The following is a 24,679-nucleotide window of genomic DNA, read 5'->3' on the forward strand; positions in this document are numbered from 1 at the left end:
TTGCCAGTGATTACTCTGCTTCTCTTAAACAAAGTATTTATATCTTAAGAACATCGTAAATTAACATTTGTGCTTTTTGTTTTCGCCTGAATATCAGAAAGATGAGAGGTAAATTTGCAACCCAAGTCAAAGAAACTATGCAGTAACTGTCACATGTATTTTGTGTTCTAATACTCTACCTTACACTGACCTGTGATCACTAACTGTCTTGGCCTTTCCAGACTCCCAACTCCATCTTATAAGTTCAGCAATTTGCCTAGGCTGAGTTGCTAGGCAACTTATTGCTGCACTAAGGCCTTGTAACTTTCTCCAAGCACTAAACAGAAGCAATCACAGGGTACATCTGATTTGTTTCCCATCACTAAAGTATCACTGTTCTTTGTTGTCTGATGTTAAATATCTTTAAAATCATTGTTTTATATATTTTGTCTGTTTTCCTTAGTTTCCAGTATGAGGACTAATTAGACCTCTGTTATGTTATCTTTGCTAAAAGAAAAAGTCACTAGGATAGGTTTGAAATTAAAAGAATGCAGTATTAATATTTATCCCATTACAGTAGAGCATACATATTATGTTTACCTTTCCCAAAAGTCAAGTGAACAAGAATTTAAAAGCAAAGGGAAAGTGATCAATATGGTCAAATGTGTTCATCAGTCTTGGAAAGTAACAGAAAATTGGTGACCAGAAAGACTAATACATAGAATGGTGGAGCTAGAAACTAGATTATAGTGAATTAATGATGAATTGGGAGTGAGAAGTAGAAAAAACAAGTAAAGATGATATTCCTTAAAAAGCTGAGTTGAACAGTGATGGACAGGTACTAGATGGCATTTGCAAGAAAACAGAATCAGAGAAAATTGTTGACTATTCAAATATTTGTTGATGCAAAAAAGACAGAAAATTAAAACTGACTATGAATAGAGCAGAGGCTAACAAAATGGCCCACAGACTGGCCACTAATTTTTATAAAGTTTTATTGGAACACAGTCACTCATATTTATTTACATTATTATCTATAGCTACTTCTATATCCACACAAATAAAGAATTGTGAGAGACCATATGGCCTAAAACCTGAAAATATATACTATCTAACTGTTACAGAAAAAGTTTGTCAATCTTGCACTGAAGAACTTAGCCATAAGTTACACATTCTATAGAATTTTGACAAAAAAGGATAGGTGGAATCTATATTGTTTGATTTTTATTTTCAAATATATAATATTATATCATATTCAATAAAGTCAATTTAATAAGAATCATATGACTCAGCCTTTAATAATTTTTAAAATTTTTTTCTAGGCAAAGAAGTCAAGCCTAAACCTCCACGTATGTTATATGCATGCTCAAAAAACAAATACATACATATGTAGACACATACATAAAACAGATCTTAAATGCATGCTGTTATTTATCTTGATTTCATGTTGAATATTTTGCTTATAGTCAAAGGCTTGTTTTGTGCAGACAATGTACTCATTCTCTTCCATGTATTTCTGAGAAAATGCTATGCTGAAATTTTCCTTCATCCTTTATTCACTAGAAGTATCTTTCCTCACCTTGTCCTTAAAAATCTCAGCTCACATTTCCATTATTTTCTCAAAAAAAAATTTTTTTTTTTTTTTGAGACAGACTCTCACTCTGTTGCCCAGGCAGTGGGCAGTGGTGCGATCTCCGCTTACTGCAACCTCTGCCTCCCAGGCTCAAGTGATTCTTGTGCCTCAGCCTCCCCAGTAGCTGGGATTACAGGCACCCACCAACAAACCTGGCTGGCTTCCCAAAGTACTAAGATTATAGGCATGAGTCACCATGCCTGGCCCTCGAAATTTTTCTTATTGGGATCAATAGTGAGGAATTTGTTGTTATGTACTAGTTTGCCACAATCATAAGAAAGCAGTTAATATGACATTAACTTTTCAAAGTTAATATGAGATTGAAACCAATGAATAACATAGAAAATAATTGTATAAAAATAAATATACATGAATACAGGAAATGAATATCTTTCTATAATCATTTTTACTAATGTTCATCTATATTTTTAGAACTACAAAGAAAAAAAGAAGAGAAGCCAGGTATGTATATTTTATTTATAGACAGATACGCTTTCTATGTTTATAATAAATAGCACAATATCTCTTTGCAAATGTCATGTCCTAGCACAAATATTATATCAAATTTTATCCTTGATCAACTTAAAAAAACTAATAAAATATACATTTCTCTATGCTACCCACTTCTAGAAAAATCTCTATTTGCGTAGGTGAAATCTCTGAGAAATTTACATGGTTCAGAAGAAGTAACTGACTAATTGAATTGACTCCCACAAAACCAAAATTTTCTCTGATTATTGTAGGACACAGACATTCAATCAGCAAAACATCTGTTCTCATCCTTCTCTCTTTTGAGGCTTTTCAGTCAGATGCACATTTCTGAAGGCTACAGTAGGCAGTAGAAACTTTTTCAAAAGAACACTCAACTGTCTGGCTCTGAACACATTTAAAATTTTGTTTAATGTTTCATAATTGTATTATTGTTGTAGGGCTACTGTAGTAAAATTCCACAAACTGGGTGGCTTAAAACAACAGAAATTTATTCTCTCATAGTTCTGGAGGGTAGCAGTCCAAAATAAAGGTGTCACAAGGGACCTGCTTTCCATGAAATCTGTAGAGAAGAATTCTTCCTTGCATCTTCTGGTGTTTTCCAGCAACCCTTGATGTTCCTTGGCTTGTAGAAGCATCACTTTTAATCTCTGCCTCCATCATCACTTGGAAACCTTCTCCCTTTGTGTCTCTATCTCTGCAAACCCTTCTCCTCTAATAAGTACACCAGCCATATTGGATTAAGTATCCACCCTACTGCCCTATGACAACATCTTAACTAATTACATCTGCAATAACCCTATTTACAAACGAGGTCATATTTTAAGGTACTGGAGGTTAGGATGTAAGCATACCTTTTGGAAAGACGCAATTAAATCCCTAACAGTCCATTCTCTGGCTGGCCCAAAATTTATGTCCTCCACAGGTGCAAAATACGTTCACACCATCCCAACATTTCTAAAAGTCGTAACCATTCTAGCATGGTTCTAAGTCCAAAATTTTTTCTAAATATCAATCAATAGTTCCAAATCTCACTATCTAAAGCATCTAAATCAGTATATATGAAACTTGGAGTATGATTCTTCTTTCAGCAAAATTCCTCTTCTCTATAAACCTGTGAAAACACGAAACAAATTATTTACTCCCAAAATAAAATGATGAGACAGGTATAGGATGGACATTCCTATTTTAAAGGGAAGAAATTACAATAAAATAAAAAGAGGTCCTGAGTCCTAAAGCAAATCCAAAACCTAGCATATTTCAAAGCCTGAGAATATTCTCTCTGCCTCAGTGCTCTGTACTCGGAGCCTGGTGGAACAGTGGCCCTGCCCTCTTAGCTCAGCAAGCCGAGAGCCCTGCCTTGTCTGCCACAGGAGGTCCCATCAATCCAGGCGTTTGAATTCATGGCTCTTCTCTTAGAGTCATTATCCCTTCATTTTATCATGCCTCTTTCCCTTTTTGTCCAGGCTGGCATTGTTTTTGCTTCTTTAAAATTCTCAAAAACCTGACTAGTATCACAATTAATTCATGGGGCATCTAAACTATTAGATAAGAGGGTCCTCCACAGATCTTTCCTGGATAACCACATCTCTATTTCTGTCTTCTGCCAAAGTGGCTCCATGAGTCATACATCTAATCTCTTTAGCAAAAGTTTGTCCAGCCATCTTTGGCCCTATCTCCATGGCACACTGTCTAGATAGGCTGAGAATTTTTCAAATCAGTAAGTGCCAGTTCTTACTTAACACTTTCTTCTTCAATTTATGTGTATCTTTCTTTTCACATTTTATTATAAACAACAAGGAGAAATCAGTCTGCACCTTCCATACTTTGCTTGAAAATGTTCTTAGCTAAATTTTTAAGTATTCACTTACGATCTCCACCTTCCACCTAACAGAAGAACACAATTTATCCAAGTTTTCTGCTACTTTATAACAAATATTACCTTTCCTTCAGTGGCCCATAATATATTCCTCATTTTCTTGAGACCTCATCTGTAAAATTCATTTATCTAGCGACATTCTACTTCTACTTATAATAATATACATCTATATGATTTGAATGTGTTTTCTCAAAATTTAAGTGTTATCTGTGTAATAAATAGAATAAATAGTATTGAGAGCTGGAGGCTTGAAGAGGTGATTAGGTCATGAGAGCTCCTCCTTTGTGAATGGGAACAAGGCCCCTGTAAAAGAGGTTTCATGTGGTGTTCAACTAGCCTGCTGTCTTCCCCTTTTGCCTTTGCCCTGTAAGGATACAGCATTCCTTCTCTCTGGAGGACACAGTAGCAAGGCACCATCTTCGAACCAGAGACCAAACCTGCTAATACCTTAATCCCAAACTTCACAGTCTCTAGAAGTATAAGAAATATATTTCTGTTCCATGTAAATTACCCAGTCTGTGATATTTTATTATAGCAGCACAAAATGGACTAAGTCAGAAATGCATCATTTAAAATGACAAGAGCTTTTTCTATAGCTGTCTTGAATTCTTTCTGAGCCCTCATCAGAATAACCTTTAATGTCAATATTTCTGCCAATAGTCTCTTAAAAACAACCTGGGCTTTCTATATTAAGTGTCTCAAAATTCTTCGAGCCTCTACCCATTACCCAATTTCAAAACCACTTTTACATGTATAGGTATTTGTTTCAGCAGCACCTATGTTCCTAAGCCAAAATTGATTAGTTTCCTCAGATAGCTACAATAAAATATCACAAATTGTGTTGCTTAAAACTATAGAAATCTTTCTCTTTTACAATTTTGGAGGTTAGAAGTCAAAAATCAAGGTTTTGACAAAGCAACACTTCCTTTTAAACCGTAGAGGAGAATATTTCTTTGCTTCTCCTAGCTTCTGGTGTTTTCTAGCAATCCTCGGTGTTTCTTGGTGTGAAGATATATGACTTCAATCTCTGCCTCTATTATCGCATGGTCATCTTCTCTCTTTGTGTCTCTCTCTTTGTGTCTCTTCTCCTCTTCTTATAAGGACAATAGTCATATTGGATTAAGAACCTACCCTTCTCTAGCATGATCTCATCTTATCTTAACTAATTACGTAGGTAGCAACTCTATCCAAATAAGTTTACATGCTGAGGTACTGGGGGTCAGGACTCAACAGATTGTTTGGGAGAACACATTTGAGCCATAACACTATATGTCTAAATTGCTAAATCACCTAAGTACCCAATTAGAGCTATTTCAAAGAGTCTCTTCCAACTCTTGTTGTTAAAATAATTTGTCTTATGTTGACTTTGGAACCATTTCCTGCAACAATCATCTTAGAAAAAAGTAGAAAATTTAGATTTAAAAGAATTAGCTATACCAACAACTTGACAGACAAGTGAAAAGCATGTTTCTCTTTTGTGTTTAATAGTCCATCATTGGCAAACCAGTGTAAAACTGGAATAAATTTTAGTATATATATATACACTAAGAGACAGAGACGGAGTCCGCTCTGTCACCTAAGCTGGAGTGCAGGGGCATGATCTCAGCTCACTGAAACCTCTGCCTCCTGGGTTCAAGCAATTCTCCTGCCTCAGCCTCCCAATTATGATAACCAAAAAAGTTATTTCTAAAAATTAATTTGTATTCTAGTTTATGTTTTCAGGTTTTAATTTTTCTGCCTTTTCTCTCCCTCAGAGCCCCAAATTAAAAAAGAAGCAAAACCAGGTAACATGAGCTTTATTTTATGTAGACTCAGAGTTGACATTACCTTTATTTTATTAAGTACTAAAAGAGGCTTACATCTCACTAGGGAGACATGCACAGAGTCTCCAAGTTCCTCATTATTTTGTCCACTCCGTTGTTCAACATGATTTTATAGCACTGGATTAGGTGAGAATGGAAATATTCCCTAGACAAAAGCATCTAGAAAATGGCCTTAAATAAATCTCAACAGAGACTCCAGGTTTCTTTAGACATTTCTAAGGTTTTTATGAAATTAATAATAATCATGTTTAACTTATGGCTTTATTTCCATAATTCTGGTGGCTTTGTTTTCATAATTCTGAATTATTTCCAGTAATATACCAGAATCATAAAATCACAAAGTTATAGACTATTGTGGTTTGAAGGGAACCAGAGCAAGAATTTATTAAGCATCTATTGTGAGCTAAGGACTAGCATAGGATTTTTACTTTCATCATATCATTATGAGAAACAGACAGCATGGCAATTATTATCTATACTCAATATCTGAAGAAGCAGTTCAATAGATCAAGTTCAGAAAATAAGTTATTATTCCAGGATTTTCAAGTTAATCAATTTTGAAGCTAGGGGTCTGCCCCACGTCTGATTTGCACCAAACCCTGGGTGCTCCCATTAAGAGATTATCCCTAAAATGCTATCATTTTATTAGAAGGTTGATCTAAAAAAAAGGGTGACCTTTCCAAGTCTATATTGTTATTTAGTGTTTAAGTCGTACCTCTGGTACCAACTAGCTATTGACCTGAGGCAAGTTCAAAAAAAACCCTCAGGCTCTATGGTAGCTATTTCTTCATTATAAAAGGTTACTTAGCAAGATTCTTCAGTATCAACACAAGAATCAAAATCTAGACATATATTCAATAGTACCTCAGCCCCTGAATTCTCACCAGAACTTACCTGGCAGCTGATTATAAGCTTGGATATAGTTGCTCTTGTGATATATTTATAACATATCAAGGCTTATAGCAGCCTTGTTACATTACAAATATTATAATGATTTATTATTATTTTATTATTTATTTTCCTGATTATATTTATTTGCTGTAGGTGCGTATGTTTTGCCAGATAAAAGCATTTTGTATGTTTGTCAGTTTTACTTTAACCAGAAACCCAATACTATTTAAAACTAGTTATGCCTAGTTCTATTTACAATAACCATTTATATTTGTTGTTGTTAAATACTCCATTTTGCAGGTAATTTAATCTAATATGTTATTTATTTATTCTTTTTAGCTGTATCTGAAAAAGTTCAAACGCACAGTATGTATATTAATTTTATCTTTTATGCTTATATATAATTTTTTACAAAAAATTTTGAAACGTTTTCAAAATCATGTATTTTCAATCTGTACTTTTATATTTATGCTTTATTACAGCCTATGCTTTGAAAGCTATAGTTTTAAAAATTTTGTAAATAAGAATTCTTGGCATATTGTTTTCATGAACTGAAACCTTCAAGTTTTACACAGAAATAAGTATGATATGAAGGTTTCAGTATATTTTTCTCTATGGGTACATTTGCTAACATCTGCTAGTTATTTTCCCAGCTTCCAAATACCTAAAAAGATTTTCTTTTTATTATTTTCAGAACAAGACATAGTGAAACCAGAAAAGACTGTTTCTCATGGTAAACCAGGTATTTTGCAGGTGGTATTTGTAGTCTCAAATTATCTCTCAATGGTTTAATTTTAGCAGAAGTAAGAGTTTAGAGGCAAGTCTAAAGTTATTTGGGACAATTCACGTCTTAAATCATCAGCTTCTAGACCATCTCCAATTTTAGTCATCTTCAGAATTTTTTTTTTTTTTTTGTACTAAGAACTTAACCAGTGAGAAGTAACTAGACAACTACTCTTCCCTTCCCATCAGAGAGTTAGCTTTGCACAAAAACCATAGTCACCCAGCACTTAGATGAATGGCCTCTATACTTGCTGTTTTATTCTGATTTGGGCACGGCATTCTGACCAAACTTGTAATTCAGATTGGCTTATTCGAATACGATCATTTTAGACTCTCCAAGTCCCAAAAATGCTGAAGAAATCAACATTTCTCCTTGCTTCTTCTCCTGACTCTTTCTTTTCTTCACCCTTCCTTCCCTTTCTTCTTTTCTTTTTATTCCTGGTCTTACATTTTGTAGAAAGTAGAAGTAAGCTAATTTGTTCTGCTTATAAAAAAAAAGATACATAATTTATCAAAATAAGGTTATGAATTAATTTTTATTTAAGAATAGAAACAAGTTTTTATTTCAGCTAATTAAATATGAATTTAATTTTGAGGCCACTCAAGCCCCAATTATTCTGTAGAATATTATTTTTCATTCCAGGCTGAATTAAAAACATATATACCCAATGTTGTGAATATAGTTAGGCCAGAATCTTTGAAAAGTGAAAAACATACTTTCTCTAAGCAAATCTTAGGAAATCCTTTGCTTACTTTTATAAATTATACTTTAAAAAATCTGTATACAATGGGTTTTAGTCTGTTTGATTTGTTTTCCATATACTGTAAAAAAAACTATTAGACTCCAACAACAGAAAGTATAGGAATATGGAAAACAGGGCTGGAGTGTGGAGAGGTGAGAAGAGCTGTCTGTATTGACAAAAGCAGAACATTAGAAACAACTTTTAGAAGCTCCTCATTAAATGAAACACTGTTATTTTCTTATGTCCCAAATATTAGTCAATTTGAGGTGAAATAAAGAGAAGTGACAGACTTTAGTCTCTGAGCGTACATCAAATGCATTGTCTTGTAGAAACGACTCTTTTACTTCAATGACACCATCATGGTCTTTAAATTCTGTTATCCAGTGAAAATTTCTACTTAGGATATTTGATCCTAAGTTCATACCCAGTGCGAAATGCTTGAGAAGTTTAATTTCATGTAGTATCAGGGCAATAATCTCTTTACTTTGACCCAAACATCTGTGACTATGAAAAATCACTGAGAACAGAGAACATCCAGCAAATGTATCAGCTTTGTTCTTCTCCAGCTTCACACTGTAAGAAATTTGGATTCTCCACCTAGTCCTGGGTTCCCAGGGAAGTATAGGCACAAGAAGATCAAAAATTGCTTCTTCCTTTTCTAATTTAATAATAGAAAGGGAACATGTATTTTATAAAGCAGTACCTATGGGCAGATAAACACACTGAAGTACAGTGAAGGCGAAAAATAGGGTTCATATTGGCACGTTAGGGAACAACTTAAGATAGGAAGACTTCTATAGCAAGATAGCTGCAATGGACATTTCAGTTGGACAGATTTTCTTTGTGCTTTCATCCAATTTGAATAGAAGATATTATTTGCTTGTTTTATTGAGGCAACAAGTTTTCCTCGGCATTGGTACTATTTCAAAAAGAATACAAAAATCATGGTTGAAATATGTCACTGATGTATTCAAATTCCCTACTTGTGTTAACGTTTTTTCCTATCACAGAAGAAAAACTTCTCAAGCAGGTAAAAGCTGTCACAATAGAAAAAACAGGTAAATAAGGTATTTTATATCTTTTTTTACGTCTTATTATATGCTATGTGGTGCATGCATATGTGTGCATGCAGACACACACACACACACACCTTCAATGAAGTGTGCAGGCTTTTAGTACCATAATTTCTAACATTCTGAATTCTTGTGAATAACTAAAAATGTGTTCAATATAATTTTTATTAAAAAATAATAACTAGAGTAGCATAACTTTAAGTGTGATTGACCTAAGCTTATTTGTAATTCATGGGAAAATCTATATAATGCATTGATTATCATGTATACTTAGATGTTTAATCTTATTTTTAAACCACATTTCCTCAAATCTTAACAGAAGTCTGGAACTTTCTGCTATTTATAAATTAGCTGGAATAATTTACTTTCATGAAAGCTCCATAGAGAGAGATATGGTTATATAACTTTAAAGTCTGCCTTCAAGAATGATCAACAGAACATAAAATGTTAAACTGAAAACACTCCGTGTCTCATTAGTTCGTATGAAAAAGAAAAGACACATACTCTTGCATTTCAGAAGTTTTTCCTGTAAGGAAAAAGAAAACTTATGAGTCTTGAAATCAATTCACATTTGAGTGACTAAACTTCCTCTATTTGATTCCAAGACAGAAATCCTACCCACCTCAGCCATGAAGAGAACATCATCTCTTACTAATAATCATTCCAAAAGAAAAACTCTGTGAAACATTTTTTTCTCCTGAGATAATCAGATAATAAGGATTTAAATAGTTTCTTGGAGGAAAAAAATATAATAGAATTCAGGAGAGATCTAATTATTTATAGAAATTATAGACTAGTTTATCAGCAGAAAGAAAGAAATCTCATGAGGCCATTTTCACATTACTTTATATGACCATTGTACTTTATTCCAACCACTGCCTAAGTTTATAATTTTAGTAAATGTTCCCTTAATTTGTACCCTGAGGTATTAATATGACCACCTGAGTATCTTATTCAATTGTATGGATGTTTGGGAATTATGAAGAAGTTAGCTCAATGTATTTGTGACTCAAATATATAGATTGTTTTAAATTGTATGTGTATACCATGTGTCTTACTAGTTTTTTGCAGTTGAATTAATGTATTTGCTGACAGTAAAATATTAGTGGTCAAAGAAAACGGGTTAAGCTTAAGCTAAGAAGGGGACCTAAAGCTAAGAATAAGTAAATACAAATACTGAACAGTTAGTTTATCCATGGTTTGTACTCATCAATATGCAATGTGCTTCCCTCCATTCTCCACAGCCAAGCCCAAGCCAGCAAGTAAGAGATGAATAGAATAACACCTGAGAAATATTGCTTGACCATTTCAGCTTTAGCAATTTGCTTAGTTTTTTTTAAAGAAAAATGTTATTTTCAGTGTTGCCTGTGGCTAAATAACTATTAATGATAAATTAATGTGATTGCTATGTAATTGTTATTCGTGATGAATTAATGTTATTGCTATGGCATTGATTTAACTTTCTTGTGTTTCACTACTAATTAATGACTATAACTATACAAAAGAAAAAGTGTGTCACTATTGTTTATTAAAAGAGGGAATCCATATTGGCTATGAAATACCACTCACAGTAAGTTAAGGTAGGTGAGAAATCTTTTAATCACACGTTAATGAATAACAAAAGAAAATGAAATGTTATACAATTGTCAGTGTTGTGAACTATATACTGTTTTTAATTTGTTTGCTTTAAGCTACATTAATTAAACTGTAAGTAAACTTTGGCATTTAGAAATCCATTTAATTTATAAACATTTTGCCATTTGTCCATTATAATTATGGACATGTGGACTTTGAAGATCCTTCGTTTCACTGTACAGGTGTGACACAGAGAGTATAGTGATGGAGAGTTTAAAGATGACTTTTGGACTCAGAAAGACATAAATATTTACCCACTGTGGTAGTAAATATATTCAATATTGTGTCAAAATTGTGATGTTGATCGTTGAATGGTGTACATTTGTGGAACACAAGCTTAGACAAATGCATGAATGGCTTTTGATCAAATATATTCTGGCTCTTGCATGCAAAATAGCTTCACAAGGCCCAAAGGTGAATGTGTGACACAGCTTAGAAATACATATACGTGGTTTAGGATATATAGCACAAATGCATGGCTCTAATCAGAACATATTCACTTCCTAGAACCTGTGAATTGTATTTTGAATATATATTTCATATTATTATTGTTCCCTTGATTTATTTTTAATGTTGTTATAACAGTTTAATACCTTGAATTTTGGCTTCTTCATTTTCTTTTATTTTGAATGCTTATTTACTATAACATTTATGCAAATTCAGTTCATGGAAGTTTATTCTTGAATGGTATCAGTTCTTAATTTACAAATATCTGTTGAGTCTGATGACACCTGGGGTCCCACATCTTCCCACCTACTTCACTATTGGTGCATGATTTGGGGGAAAAAATAGTAATTTTAGAGAAACTCCAAATTCAGGAGTGAGGGAAAGAAAGGACAAGTAAACATCAAAAACCGCTCAGAAGAACTGATCCTAGAGGTCATTAGAGGTAATACTTGGTCTGTTCCGGAGTCCTACTCAACTGACAGATATTCTCAATCGCATTCAAGATATTCCACCTATATGGTTGACTTTAAATTCTACTTTTGATGAAAGAGAATGATCTCTTTAAAATTTTCAATTCAAATATTTTTCAGAGAACTAAGAGGGATGTCGATTATTCATACGTTTTTATTTCTTTTTGTCATATCCTAGAATAGTTGAGATTCAGCTATGAGAGTTTTAAGAAAACCTGGAAAGGGAGGGTGGTACAGGTCAATAAAAATACAAAATGTGTTACTCTCTGGAATGCAACGGATATAGTTTAAATTTTCAATAAGAAACTACTGTTCAGCAGTGCATTGCTTCTTACTGGCAAGAAGGTAGCTAGGATTCAGAGAGGAAAAAAGAGGAATTGGTAAAATGCCAAAGACAAATACCATCCACTAAAAATGTCCCCAAAGAATGACTCAACTTTCAGCAAATGAAACAGTATTCTTATTCTCCTCTTTGCCATATTCTATCCTCTTTACAACACAGCCCCCAAAGAGATAAAACTCTAATACTGTCTTTCAGCCAAATGTAGAAAAATGTCTTTTCCTGGGTGTCCAGAGAATGAACCTAACCTAACCCTGTTTATAATGTGTTTTTATGGCAATATGCTTTCTTTGTTTCAAATTACATGAAAACGACTTTGGGGCATGCCTCTTGGGTAAACTGAGGATCACTTGCAAATATGTAAATAAGAAGTATTTGCTGAAGAATCCACAGATTGCCAGTGAAATTTGATTTCTTTCTCTAGAAAAAGCTGAACATCAAGAAAGAGAACCTCCATCTATAAAAACAGGTGTTTTACCATTTTTGGTTTATATTCTGTCTTAGGTTCACTGTTGTTATTATATTCAAAAATTAAAGTAATGCATACAAGTGATTTTCACTGTGTTTCCTGGTAATGTGTGGTCCTGTGGTTTTGTAGTATAATCTAGTTTATCTGACGTAAGGGCAATATTGTTGTCAATCAAACATGGATTGCCAAATATGCAATTATGATAGGTAAAATTAACAAATTAGATTTGCTTTTATGATTCACAAGGTCCTTCCAAAATATTCAATATTTCACTGTTGTCAATATTAATATAATTTATCATACTAATGAAGTTGATTAACTGTTGATAATTTTAAAATATCCTATCAAATTACATAGGTTAAATTTCACAAATTGTGAATTTCAGCTTGATATATCCTCTTAAAAGAGAAGTTACCCTATTCTAAAAGTTAGCTTAATTCTTTTAAAATGTCATTCAGTTTTTACAATATGTAATACTTCATATGGTTCAAACGCTGAGGCACATAGGAAGTTAACTGCAAAAATCTCTCTCTCTTTTGTTAAATTCTACCAGTTCTCATTTCAAAAATATCTGATAATTTCCATAGGTAATCACTGTTATTTCTTAATGTATCCTTCTAGCATTATCTATCTACCTGTACAAATATATATATATATATATAAAATGCCTCTTTTGTTTTTCTTACACAAATACTGACATGCTATAAATTATCCTGTCACTAGCTTTTTCTATTTCAGAATATATCTTGAAGCTTTTTTTATATCAGCACATAAAATATTTTATAAAAACACTATTTTATTGTGTATTTGTACATAGTTTACTTAATTAGACTCTAACTGACATATGTTAAAGTTGTTTTAAAGATCTCCCTTAATTTAATTAACAATATGTCTAGTTTTTTTATTTTTATGGGAAAAATTCTTTAAAGTAGAATTTTTTTTTTTTTAGTAATAGGGTATATTAAATGTAATTTGTATAGATATTCCTAATTGCTTTCTACAAAAATATATCAATTTGTATTCCCTCCATTAACAGTTAACATATTTGTCATTTGACTTAATTTTAGATGATTCAAAACTGCAATCATAGCTAAATCTTTTCTACTTTTTATGAAGAAATAGAACTTTAGATGTAAGAAGACACAGTTAATGCTTTTAGTTAATATATTCTAGGCCGGGCGCGGTGGCTCAAGCCTGTAATCCCAGCACTTTGGGAGGCCGAGACGGGCGGATCACGAGGTCAGGAGATCGAGACCATCTTGGCTAACACGGTGAAACCCCGTCTCTACTAAAAAATACAAAAAACTAGCCGGGCGAGTTTTTTGTCTCTACTAAAAAAAAATATATATATATATATATATATATTAGAACACATGTTATATTGGAAAAAAATAGAATGTCTTTATGATTTTTTTTACCTACCACCCATTCATTCTTGAGATTTTATAAAAGAGCCTTATTGTTCAACATACTGGATTGGGAGAGTTGGTATAAATTAACATTAATAATTAATATTGTGAGTATAAATTAATATTAATATGTATTCTGAAAGGACTGTGGTAGAATATATATTTTATGTCATTTCAGAAACAGTAAGAAGTTGAGATTTTTGTGAGCATTCATTAATATTGTATCAAATCAAATATGAGATTTACAGGAATAAAAAAAGAGACCGAGAAAGATTCCACACTTTCAGGCTTTACTGTTCTGTGGGACACTCATTGGGAGAATGATTTAAAAATTACTAAAAATGCATTCCCTACTGTTCATTGTTGTTATATTTAGTCTTATTTTTACTGTAAAAAGCAAAAATAGGAAATATAAAGGGCTGATATATCGCCCATAGATAGAAAATTATCACTGATTTTCTTTTGCTATTTTTTCCTTTTTAGACAAACCAAAACCAACTCCAAGTAAGTGTACCATTTTAGAATTTTAAGAATGTCCTATTTCATTGTCTTAATTTCACAATTTCTTTGAGTTATGTATGAAGTTTAAAATGTATGGTGTGTTTGTTAATGTAATAGCCATTATACTATTATCATATAAGTGAGTCTGGTTGACAAAGGATATTGTGTGTACAGGCATACCTTGGAGACAAAAAGCACAACCAAAGGAAAATGGGGAGAGCAAGAAGCCACAGACCAATAAGCACATGAAGAGATGTTTAGTGACTCAAAAAATGCAATTCAAGGAAAATTAGATGTCATTGTACTGGCATAACTCAGGGATATTGCAGGTTTCATTCAGACCACCACAATAAATCACACAATTTTTAGTTTTCTCAGTGCACAGAAAAGTTATGTTTACACTATAGTCTATTAAGTGTGCAAGAGGATTATGACTAAAAAATGGACATAACTTAATTTAAAAGTATTTTGCTGCTTATAATGTTAGTGATCATCTGAACCTTCAGCAAGTTGTAATACTTTTAGTGGTGAAAGGTATTGTCTCGATGTTGATGGGTGCTGACTGATGAAGGTGGTGGCTTCTGAAGGTTAGGGTAGTTGTGGTAATTTCTGAAAATAAGACAACAATAAAGTTTGGCACACTGACTCTTTCACAAAAGATTTCTCTGTAGTTCGTATGGGTATTTGACAGTATTTTACTCACAGTAGAACTTCTTTCAAAATTGGAGTCAATTATCTCAAACTTGGCTTCTGCTTTATCAGCTAAGTTTACGGAATATTCTAAATCCTTTGTTGTGATTTTGACGATGTTCACAACATCTTCACCAGGAGTAGTTTCCATCCCAAGTATCAACTTTCTTTTCGCATCCATGAGAAATAACTCCTCATCTGTTCAAGTTTGATCATGAAATTGAAGCAATTCAGTCACCACTTCTAATTCTTTTGTTGCTTCCACCACATCTGCAGTTACTTCTTCTACTGAATCCTTGAACCTCTCAAAGTCATTCATAAGAGTTGGAATCAATTTCTTTCAAACTGCTATTGGTACTGACATTTGGACTCCCTCTCATGAGTCAAAAATGTTCTTAATGGCATCTAGAGAGGTGATTCCTTTCCAGAAGACTTTCAATTTACTTTGCACAGATTCATTAGATGAGTCACTATATATGACACCTACAGCCATATGAAATGTATTTATTAAGTAATAAGACTTGAATGTCAAAATTACTCCTTGATCCCATGGGCTACAGAACGGATGTTGTGTTCACAGGCATGAAAACAATATTAATCTCCTTGTACAGCTCCATTAGAGCTCTTGATTGACCAGGTGAATTGTCAATGAGCCATAATATTTGAAAGGAATCTTTTTTCTTAGCAATAGGTCTCAACAATGGGCTTAAAACTGTCCATAAATCATGCTGTAAACGGATGTGCTGTCATCTAGATTTTGTTATTCCAGTGATACACCATAGGCAGAGTAGATTTAGCGTAATTCTAAAAGGACCTAGAATTTTCAGAATGGTCAATAAGCATTGGCTTCAACTTCAAGTCACCAGCTTCATTAACCTCCAACAAGAGAGTCAGTCTGTCTTTTGAAGATTTGAAGTCAGATACTGACTTTTCTTTCTAGCTGTGAAAATTCTAGGTGACATTTTCTTTCAATAAAAGGCTATTTGTTAAGTTGTTGTGGTTCTTTTAAAGACAAGGTCTCACTCTGTCACCAGGCTGGAGTACAGTGGGGGGATCATAGCTCACTACAGCCTCAAATTCCTGGGCTCAAGTGATCCTCCCTAGAAGGCTATTTTGTCTACCTTGAAAGCTTATTGTTTATTGTAGCCACCTTGGTCAATTATCTTAGCTAGATCTGGATAACTTTCTGCAGCTTCTAAATCAGCATTTGCTGTTTCACCTTGCACTTTTACGTTATGCAAGTGGCTTCATTCCTTAAATTTCATGAACCAACCTCTGTTAGCTTCCAATTTTCCTTCTGCAGCTTCCTCACTTCTCTCAACCTTCATAGAATTGAAGAGAGTTAGGACCTTGCTATAGATTAGGTTTTGGCTTAAGGGAAGGTTGTAGCTGCTATGATCTTCTATTCAGCCCACTAAAACTTTCTTTGTCTCAGCAATAAGGCTGTTTCCCTTTATTAGCATTTATGTCTTCACTGGAGTAACATTTAATTTCCTTCAGGAACATTTTCTTTGCATTCACAACTTGGCTAACTCTTTGGTACGTGAGGCCTCACTTTCAGCCTATCCCAGCTTTCAACATGCCTTTCTCACTAAACTTAATCATTCCTAGTTTTCGGTTTAAAGTGAGTGATGTGCAAGTCTTTCTTTCTTGTCAATACTTAAGAGGCCATTTTAGGTTCCTAACTGGTCTAATTTCAAAGCTATTGACTCTCAGGAAACAGAGAGGACTAAAGGAAAGTGAGAGGGACTGGTGAATGGCAGTCTGAATACACACATTCATTAAGTTTTACCACCTTATATGGGTGTGGTGTGTGGCACACCAAAACAATTACAATAGTAACATCAAAAATCACTGATCACAGACAACCATAACAGATATAATAATAATGAAAAATTGGAAATATTGTGAGAATCACCAAAATGAGACACGGAAATGAGAAGGAAGCAAATACCATTGGAAAAATTACACCAACAGGCTTAATCATATGGGGTTGCCACAAACTTTTAACTTGTAAAAAATGTGATACCTGAGAATTGCAATTAAGTGAAGCACAATAAAATGAGTATGCTTGTATTCCACTCATTAATCCTTGAACATGTATTTCTTGAGCACCTATTAGGTGTATGACACTGGACCAGGACGTATGAGGGAATGCTTATCTTGTTTTCTGTTGATGTACCTGGTCTGCTAACACATTCACCATGATAACTAATACCTGTGCAAACAAAACAAAACAAAACAACAACAAAAAACCCCAGTAATTGTATCTCTCTCTTATCTACTTTCAATTGTTTGTTTAGACGTATTGAATAAACACAGTATGAAGAACCCTTTAACAGTTATTATGTGGGTTAAGAAAAATTAAGAGCACATATGTCCTCAATTTATTTAATTTTAACACATTAGCTTTTTATTTTCTAATTTTTTTAAAGCCCTGAGGTACATTTTATTTTGTAATTCAAAATCACTGGGGTTTCCTGGACATTTTAATCAATAATAAAAATGCCATAGTAAACAATAAAACTGTTTATTTAATCCTATTAGAATACTCAGACTGTAACCTGGATTAAAAATTGAGTACTTCAATCCAAAGTGTATCTGGATGTTGTATTTATATGTTTTGATACCCAGAACTAACCTGTCTTCTGGACAACACATGACAGATTCCTTAATAATGCAGCTACAGTTTACTTCATAATGGATTCAATGCCAATTTTAAACATTAAGTACAGCCTTGAGGCTGGAGAAATTCTCTAGTATAGTTTGTATTATTGCTACTAATGTGAACACTGGTACGAAAATTAAGGGTTGAAAGCCAAAACTAGAATGCTAATATGAAACATCATTATAAAGCCATTTAAAAATACTATATTTTTATGTAATATTATGTATTGTATACCTTCATTGTTAAAAAATATTTTATTTTTTTTGAATTTTGAAAATAGCTACCCAAAATAGTTATGTAAGACTGATAAAACTGATATCACGTTTATAGAAAACATTGACATTTTATGAGAGATATTTCTTAAACTATCAGAGAATTTTTATTTTCTGGAAATATTATTTTTTGAAATTATTTGTGATACAAAGTTTTTTTAGAAAACACTTGCCAGGTTATACTTAGAAATATTAATCTGCAAATTTACTGAAGGAACAGGAAGAAAGCATGGTTCTGTATGAGCATAGGCAAAAGGCAAATATAATTTTATGTCTTCTATCACTTATCAGACTGTAATCAACATGAACTGAGTTTGTTTTTGTTATACTTTTAATCTCATCCCATGACCACACTCAACTGCATTTCTGACAGCATCTTATAAATGAAGCTGCTTTAATAAATATTATATGAATGAATATTTGCATACATCAATGAAGATTAAAAATTTATGTAACAGATTTATAATTTGTAATTAAGAAAACGAGCCATAGAATTTAGAATTCATTAATTCATGTATGTTTTTCAATTTTTTATATTTCATTTTATTTTATTTTTAACTTGATAGGTACTTAGAAGTTGATATATTTATGGGTACATGAAATATTTTTATATAGGCAAGTAAATGGGGTATCCATCACATTAGCATTTATCATATTTTTTGTGTTACAAACATTCTAATATTTTAGTTATTTTAAAATGCACACTAAATTATTGTCGACTCTAATCATCCCGTTGTTCTATCAAGTACTAGATCTTATTTATTCTATCTAACCAATTCTATAATATTTAAATATACCATTTTAGATTAATTGAATATTTGTTCTATTTTTAAAATAGATGTCTAGTTACAGTTATCAGAAATATTAAGCATTAGTACATTTCCTTGCCATTTTGAGTATATGTGCCTATTGTAATTTGGGAGGAAATATCAGAAGATAAGTTTCAATTGTCTGCTACTGAATAAAAACCTATACTTTTTCTTTTATTTTTTTTCCTTTATTTCTACATTTTTTTTTTAAAGGAGCAACATCAGAAGTCACAGAATCAGGTAAATATTTACTTTTTCAGAGGAGATAGATAGAGTTGTTGAAACGGTATGTAAATTTAAGTTTCTAGCTGTGCAACATTTAGAAAATCCCTTAGCTCCTCAAATTCCAGATATTCTGTTCTACAGAACAGCATAATGACTTCCCTACAGGCTTGTTATAAGGAGTAAATGATGCAATATGTCCATTTTTAACACATACAAACTTATAAGTCACCGATTAAATATTGTTTTTCTTCTCACTTTTGTCTAAAAGGGGTAGCAAGAAAATTATCAATTTACCAAGACTGTTTTGAAAACTGGATCCATATTTTGCTTAGAAATATTATGTTACATTTTTATTGCTTTAATTCATTAGTTTACTTATGAATCCATCATGCCAGGCAAATTCTTATTTCCTAAACGTAAAAGTTTAACATGTAGTTGTTTTTCCTGTTGTTTCTAGTTTAAACTTTTAACAAAGGCATGGCTTATTCTAGCTTCTCTTCAAAGCATAAAAGAAAAGGGGAGGAGGTGGGCAAGAGGGTCATACCTGTAAGTAAACCGAGCTACTCAGGAGGGTGAGGAGGGAGGATCTCTTGAGCCCAGGAATTTGAGGGTATATAGAAAGATTCTGTCTCAAAAAATGAAGAAGAGGAATAGGAGGAGGAAAAAAAGAAGTAGGAGGAGGAAAAGGAGGAGGAAGAAAGTCATGTTTTTTAAAATGATGATTCCTTGTTTGTTTTTTTTTTTTTTCTTTCCCCCCTAGGGAAGAAGAAAACTGAAATATCTGAAAAAGAAAGTAAAGGTAAAGATGACATTTTAAGATATATACATCAAAGTAGCCACATAAACAGGAACAAAAATACAAAATTATACAGATAACATGATTTAAAAACAGTTGATGAAAATGAAGACACTGATTTTGTAGCACATATCATAATTATAGTTCATCATGCAAAACATATAGGTATTGCATTTTTATTAAATATCTAAAAGGATCAGGAATGTAAAGCCGAAAGCAGGCTCTACCTGTTACTACTAAATTAAAGCTACAGACTTCTTTTCATATTACTACTGAACTGTGAAAACTGCCTACACAAAATTCAATTCCTCACCTTAAGAAGACTTGTTAATAAATATATTACTCTGATACAGAGAAAGTGGGAAAGATCTAAAATCAATACCCTAACATCACAATGAAAAGAACTACAGAAGCAAGAGCAAACAAATTCAAAAGCTAGCAGAAGACAATAAATAACTAAGATCAGAGCAGAACTGAAGGAGTGAGAGACACAAAAAACCTTTAAAAAATCAGTGAATCCAAGAGCTGTTTTTTCTAAAAAGAGTAACAAAATAGATAAACCATTAACCAGACTAATGAAGAATAAAAGAGAGAAGAATCAAATAGACACAATAAAACATGATAAAGCAGATATCACCACTGATTCCACAGAAATACAAACTACCATCAGAGAATACTATAAACACCTCTACGTAAATAAACTAGAAAATCTAGAAGAAATGGAAAAATTTCTGGATACAAACACCCTCACAGAACTGAACCAGAAGACGTCAAATCCCTGAATAGAACAATAACAAGTTCTGAAATTGAGGCAGTAATTAATAGCCTACCAACCAACCAAAAAAAAAAAAAAAAAATGCCAGGACCAGACAGATTTACAGACAAATTCTATGTTCCATTAGAGGTACAAAGAGGAGCAGGTACCATTCCTTCTAAAATGATTTCAAACAATACAAAAAGAGGGACTCCTCTCTAACTCATTTTATGAGGCCAGCATCATCCTGATACCCAAACCTGGCAGAGACATAACAGAAAAAGAAAATATCAGGCCAATATTCCTGATGACCATTGATGCGAAAATCCTCAATAAAATACTGACAATACGAATCCAGCAGCACATTAAACAGTTTATCCACCACAATCAAGTCAGCTTCATCCCTGGGATGCAAGGCTGGTTCAACATACACATATCAATAAATGTAATCAATCACATAAACAGAACCAATGACAAAAAACACACGATTATTTCAATAGTACAGAAAAGGCCTTTGCCAAAATTCAACATCTCTTCATGCTAAAAACACTCAATAAACTAGGTATTGATGGAATTTGTATCAAAATAATAAGAGCTTCTTGTGACAAACCCACATCCAATAGCATACTGAATGGGAAAAAGCTGGAAGCATTCCCTTTGAAACCTTACAAAAGACAAGGATGCCCTGTCTCACCACTCCTATTTGACATAGTATTGGAAGCTCCGGCCAGAGCAATCAGGCAAGAGAAAGAAATAAAAGTATTGAAATAGGAAGAGAGGAAGTCAAATTGTCACTGTTTGCAGATAACATGATTGTATATTTAGAAAATCCCATCGTCACAGCCCCAAAACTCCTTGAGCTGATAAGCAACTTCAGCAAAGTCTCAGGATACAAACTCAATGTGCAAAATTCACAAGCAATCCTATACACCAATAATAGACAAACAGAGAGCCAAATCATGAGTGAACTCCCATTCACAATTGCTACAAAGAGGATAAAATACCTAGCAATACAACTTACAAGGATGCGAAGGACCTTTTCAATGAAAACTACAAAACACTGCTCAAGGAAATAAGAGAGGACACAAACAAATGGAAAAACATTCCATGCTCATGGATAGGTAGAATCAATATCGTGAAGATGGCCATACTGCCTAAAGTAATTTACAGATTCAATGCTATTGCCATAAAGCTACCATTTACTTTCTTCACAGAATTAGAAAAAAAAAATACTTTAAATTTCATATGGAACCAAAAAAGAGTCTACATACACAAGACAATCCTAAGCAAAAACAACAAAGCTGGAGGCATCACACTATCTGACTTCAAACCATACTATAAGGCTACAGGAACCAAAACAGCATGGTTCTGGTACCAAAACAGAAATATAGACCAATGAGAACAGAGGCCTCAGAAATAACAGCACACATCTACAACCATCTGATCTTTGACAAACTTGACAAAAACAAGCAATGGGAAAAGTGAGAATTCACTGTTTAATAAATGGTGTTGGGAAAATTGGTTTGCCATATGCAGAAAACAGAAACTGGACACCTTCCTTATGCCTTATACAAAAATTAACTCAAGATGCATTAAAGATTTAAATGGGCTGGACGTGGTTGCTCATGCTTGTAATCCCAGCACTTTGGGAGGCTGAGGTGGGCGGATCATGTGGTCAAGAGATCGAGACCATTCTGGCCAACATGGTGAAACTCTGTCTCTACTAAAAATACAAAAATTAGCCTGGCGTGGTGGCACATGCCAGTGGTCCAGCTACTTGGGAGGCTGAGGCAGGAGAATCGCTTGAACCTGAGAGGCTGAGGTTACAGTGAGCCAAGATCGTGCCACTGCACTCTAGCTTGGTGCCAGAGTGAGACTCTGTCAAAAATAAATAAATAAATAAAAATAAAATAAAACGGAAAACAAAGAAAAAGATTTAAATGTAAGACCTAAAACCATAAAAAACCCTAGAAGAAAACCTAGGAAATACCATTCAGGACATAGGCATGGGCAAAGACTTCATGACTAAAACACCTAAAGCATTTGCAACAAAAGCCAAAATTGACAAATGGTATCTAATTAAAGAGCTTCTGCACAGCAAAAAGAACTATCATTAGAGTGAACAGGCAACCTATAGAATGGGTGAAAAATTTTGCAATCTATTTATATGACAAAGGAATAATATCTGGAATCTAAAAGGAACTTGAAGAAATTGACAAGAAAAAAATACAGAACCCCATCAAAAAGTGGACGAAGGATATGAACAGACACTTCTCAAAAGAAGGCAAACATATTTAAAAAAGTTCATCATCACCAGTCATTAGAGAAATGCAAATCAAAACCACAATGACATACCATCTCACACCAGTTAGAATGGTAATCATTAAAAAGCCAGAAAACAACAGATGCTGGAGATGATGTGGAGAAATAGGAATACTTTTACAGTGTTGGTGGGAGTGTAAATTAGTTCAACCATTGCGGAAGACAGTATGGCAATTCCTCAAAGATCTAGAACCAGAAATAGCATGTGACCAATACTTGGAAGCAACCCACATGTCCATCAGTGATAGGCTGAATAAAGAAAATTGGCACATATACACCATGGAATACTATGCAGCCATAAAAAAGAATGAGTTCATGTCCTTTATAGGGACATGGGTGAAGCTGGAAACCATCATTCTCAGCAAACTAACATCGGAACTGAAAACCAAACACCGCATGTTCTCACTCATAAGTGGGAGTTGAGCAATGAGAACATATGGGCACAGGGAGGGGAACATCACACCCTGGGGCCTCTCTGGGAGTGGGGGTTAAGGGAAGGAATAGCATTAGGAGAAATACTTAATGTAGATGACGGATTGATAGGTGCAGCAAACCACCATGACACATGTATACCTATGTAACAAACCTGCAAGTTCTGCACATGTATCCCAGAACTTAAAGTATAATTAAAAATAAATAACTAAATAAATTACCATTACTATTTCTTCTACACAGAAAAAGCAGACATGAAGCATCTCAAAGAAGAAAAAGGTAATTTTTTTAAAAGAATAAAAAAATAGAATGCAAAGCCCAGAAGCTAAAATATTTTAAGTCAAAATGTATTTATACCATATGAAAAAAAAAAAACTTTTAAAAATGTATGTGATGAGTGCTAGCATGAGTAAGAGAAGAAATGTGGTAAGTAATTGGTGGATATCTAGTAACAGCAGTGTCAAAGAAGCAATGGATATAAGTCAACCCATGCAAATAAGCATTGATTTGTTCTGCCACTGATGAGCAAGGTATAAAACAAATTACAGTGCTGCCATTTTTCTTAGCATTGGGTTTATTTATTTAGAAAACTACACCATATAATATGACAATTACTGATTTGAGTGTAATTATCATAAAGCTTACAAAGGTCTTAATTACCAAAGAGATAGTTTATTAGATCAGTAGGAAAGCATTCTTAGGCATATCAGAATTATTGTCAATGACAAAATAACTCATTTTGTTTATCTCCAAATCCAGTTAATCAGAATGACCCATTTTTCATAGATTCTAGTTAATTTTGTTCCTACATTCATGTTATACCTCTGTTTATAAAACAATGTCTAGTGCTAACATTTATTTTTGTTAGGTACCAGTTAGATAGAAAAAATTTTTGAAAACCACCTTGAGAAAATGTTTATAACACTTAAATTATCTTCATTCTTTAAAGCTCAGCATTGATGTGAGACAATTTTTATGGAAATTTACTTTAAAAATTTAATTTTAATTTACATTTTCCTTATTAACAGTCTCAACAAGAAAAGAAAGTCTTCAGTTACACAATGTGACAAAAGGTAATCTTGAATTACATAAGTACTATGTTGGTATGAAAATATCTGAATTATTTTGTTGCTTAATATTAATATTA

General features: G+C 33.2%; 3 protein-coding genes across 3 annotated transcripts in view; all 3 read left to right on the forward strand.

Annotated features, from left to right (window-relative positions):
* Positions 1–1,622, forward strand: part of LOC110743174 (triadin-like) — a 59,674-nt gene extending 58,052 nt beyond the window's left edge. Inside the window, exon 4 of the mRNA XM_021937925.2 lies at positions 1,302–1,622. Coding sequence (XP_021793617.1) covers positions 1,302–1,372 — 71 coding nt within the window. The 3' untranslated portion in view covers positions 1,373–1,622. The remainder of the gene's footprint in view (positions 1–1,301) is intronic.
* A 279-nt stretch (positions 1,623–1,901) lies between these two features.
* LOC110743109 (triadin-like) lies at positions 1,902–20,433 on the forward strand. The gene is made up of 11 exons (XM_021937507.2): positions 1,902–1,920; positions 2,045–2,074; positions 5,735–5,764; positions 7,034–7,060; positions 7,389–7,436; positions 9,231–9,278; positions 10,538–10,555; positions 12,610–12,654; positions 14,547–14,567; positions 19,217–19,243; positions 19,989–20,433. Exons 1-11 carry the CDS (start codon positions 1,902–1,904, stop codon positions 20,102–20,104), a joined length of 429 nt encoding a protein of 142 aa, XP_021793199.1. The 3' UTR covers positions 20,105–20,433.
* Positions 20,434–23,754: 3,321 nt separating this feature from the next.
* Positions 23,755–24,679, forward strand: part of LOC110743173 (triadin-like) — a 40,199-nt gene continuing 39,274 nt past the window's right edge. Inside the window, exons 1-2 of the mRNA XM_021937924.2 lie at positions 23,755–23,811; positions 24,561–24,605. Of these exons, the coding sequence (XP_021793616.2) occupies positions 23,787–23,811; positions 24,561–24,605 (70 nt within the window). The 5' untranslated portion in view covers positions 23,755–23,786. The remainder of the gene's footprint in view (positions 23,812–24,560; positions 24,606–24,679) is intronic.

Source organism: Papio anubis, chromosome 6 (genome assembly GCF_008728515.1).
Source record: "Papio anubis isolate 15944 chromosome 6, Panubis1.0, whole genome shotgun sequence".
NCBI lineage: Eukaryota > Metazoa > Chordata > Mammalia > Primates > Cercopithecidae > Papio > Papio anubis.

Coding starts and splice junctions, on each gene's coding strand:
- LOC110743109 (XM_021937507.2), top strand. Junction 7,437..9,230: donor TGTTTCTCATGGTAAACCAG/GTATTTTGCAGG, acceptor TTCCTATCACAG/AAGAAAAACTTCTCAAGCAG. Junction 12,655..14,546: donor ACCTCCATCTATAAAAACAG/GTGTTTTACCAT, acceptor TTTCCTTTTTAG/ACAAACCAAAACCAACTCCA.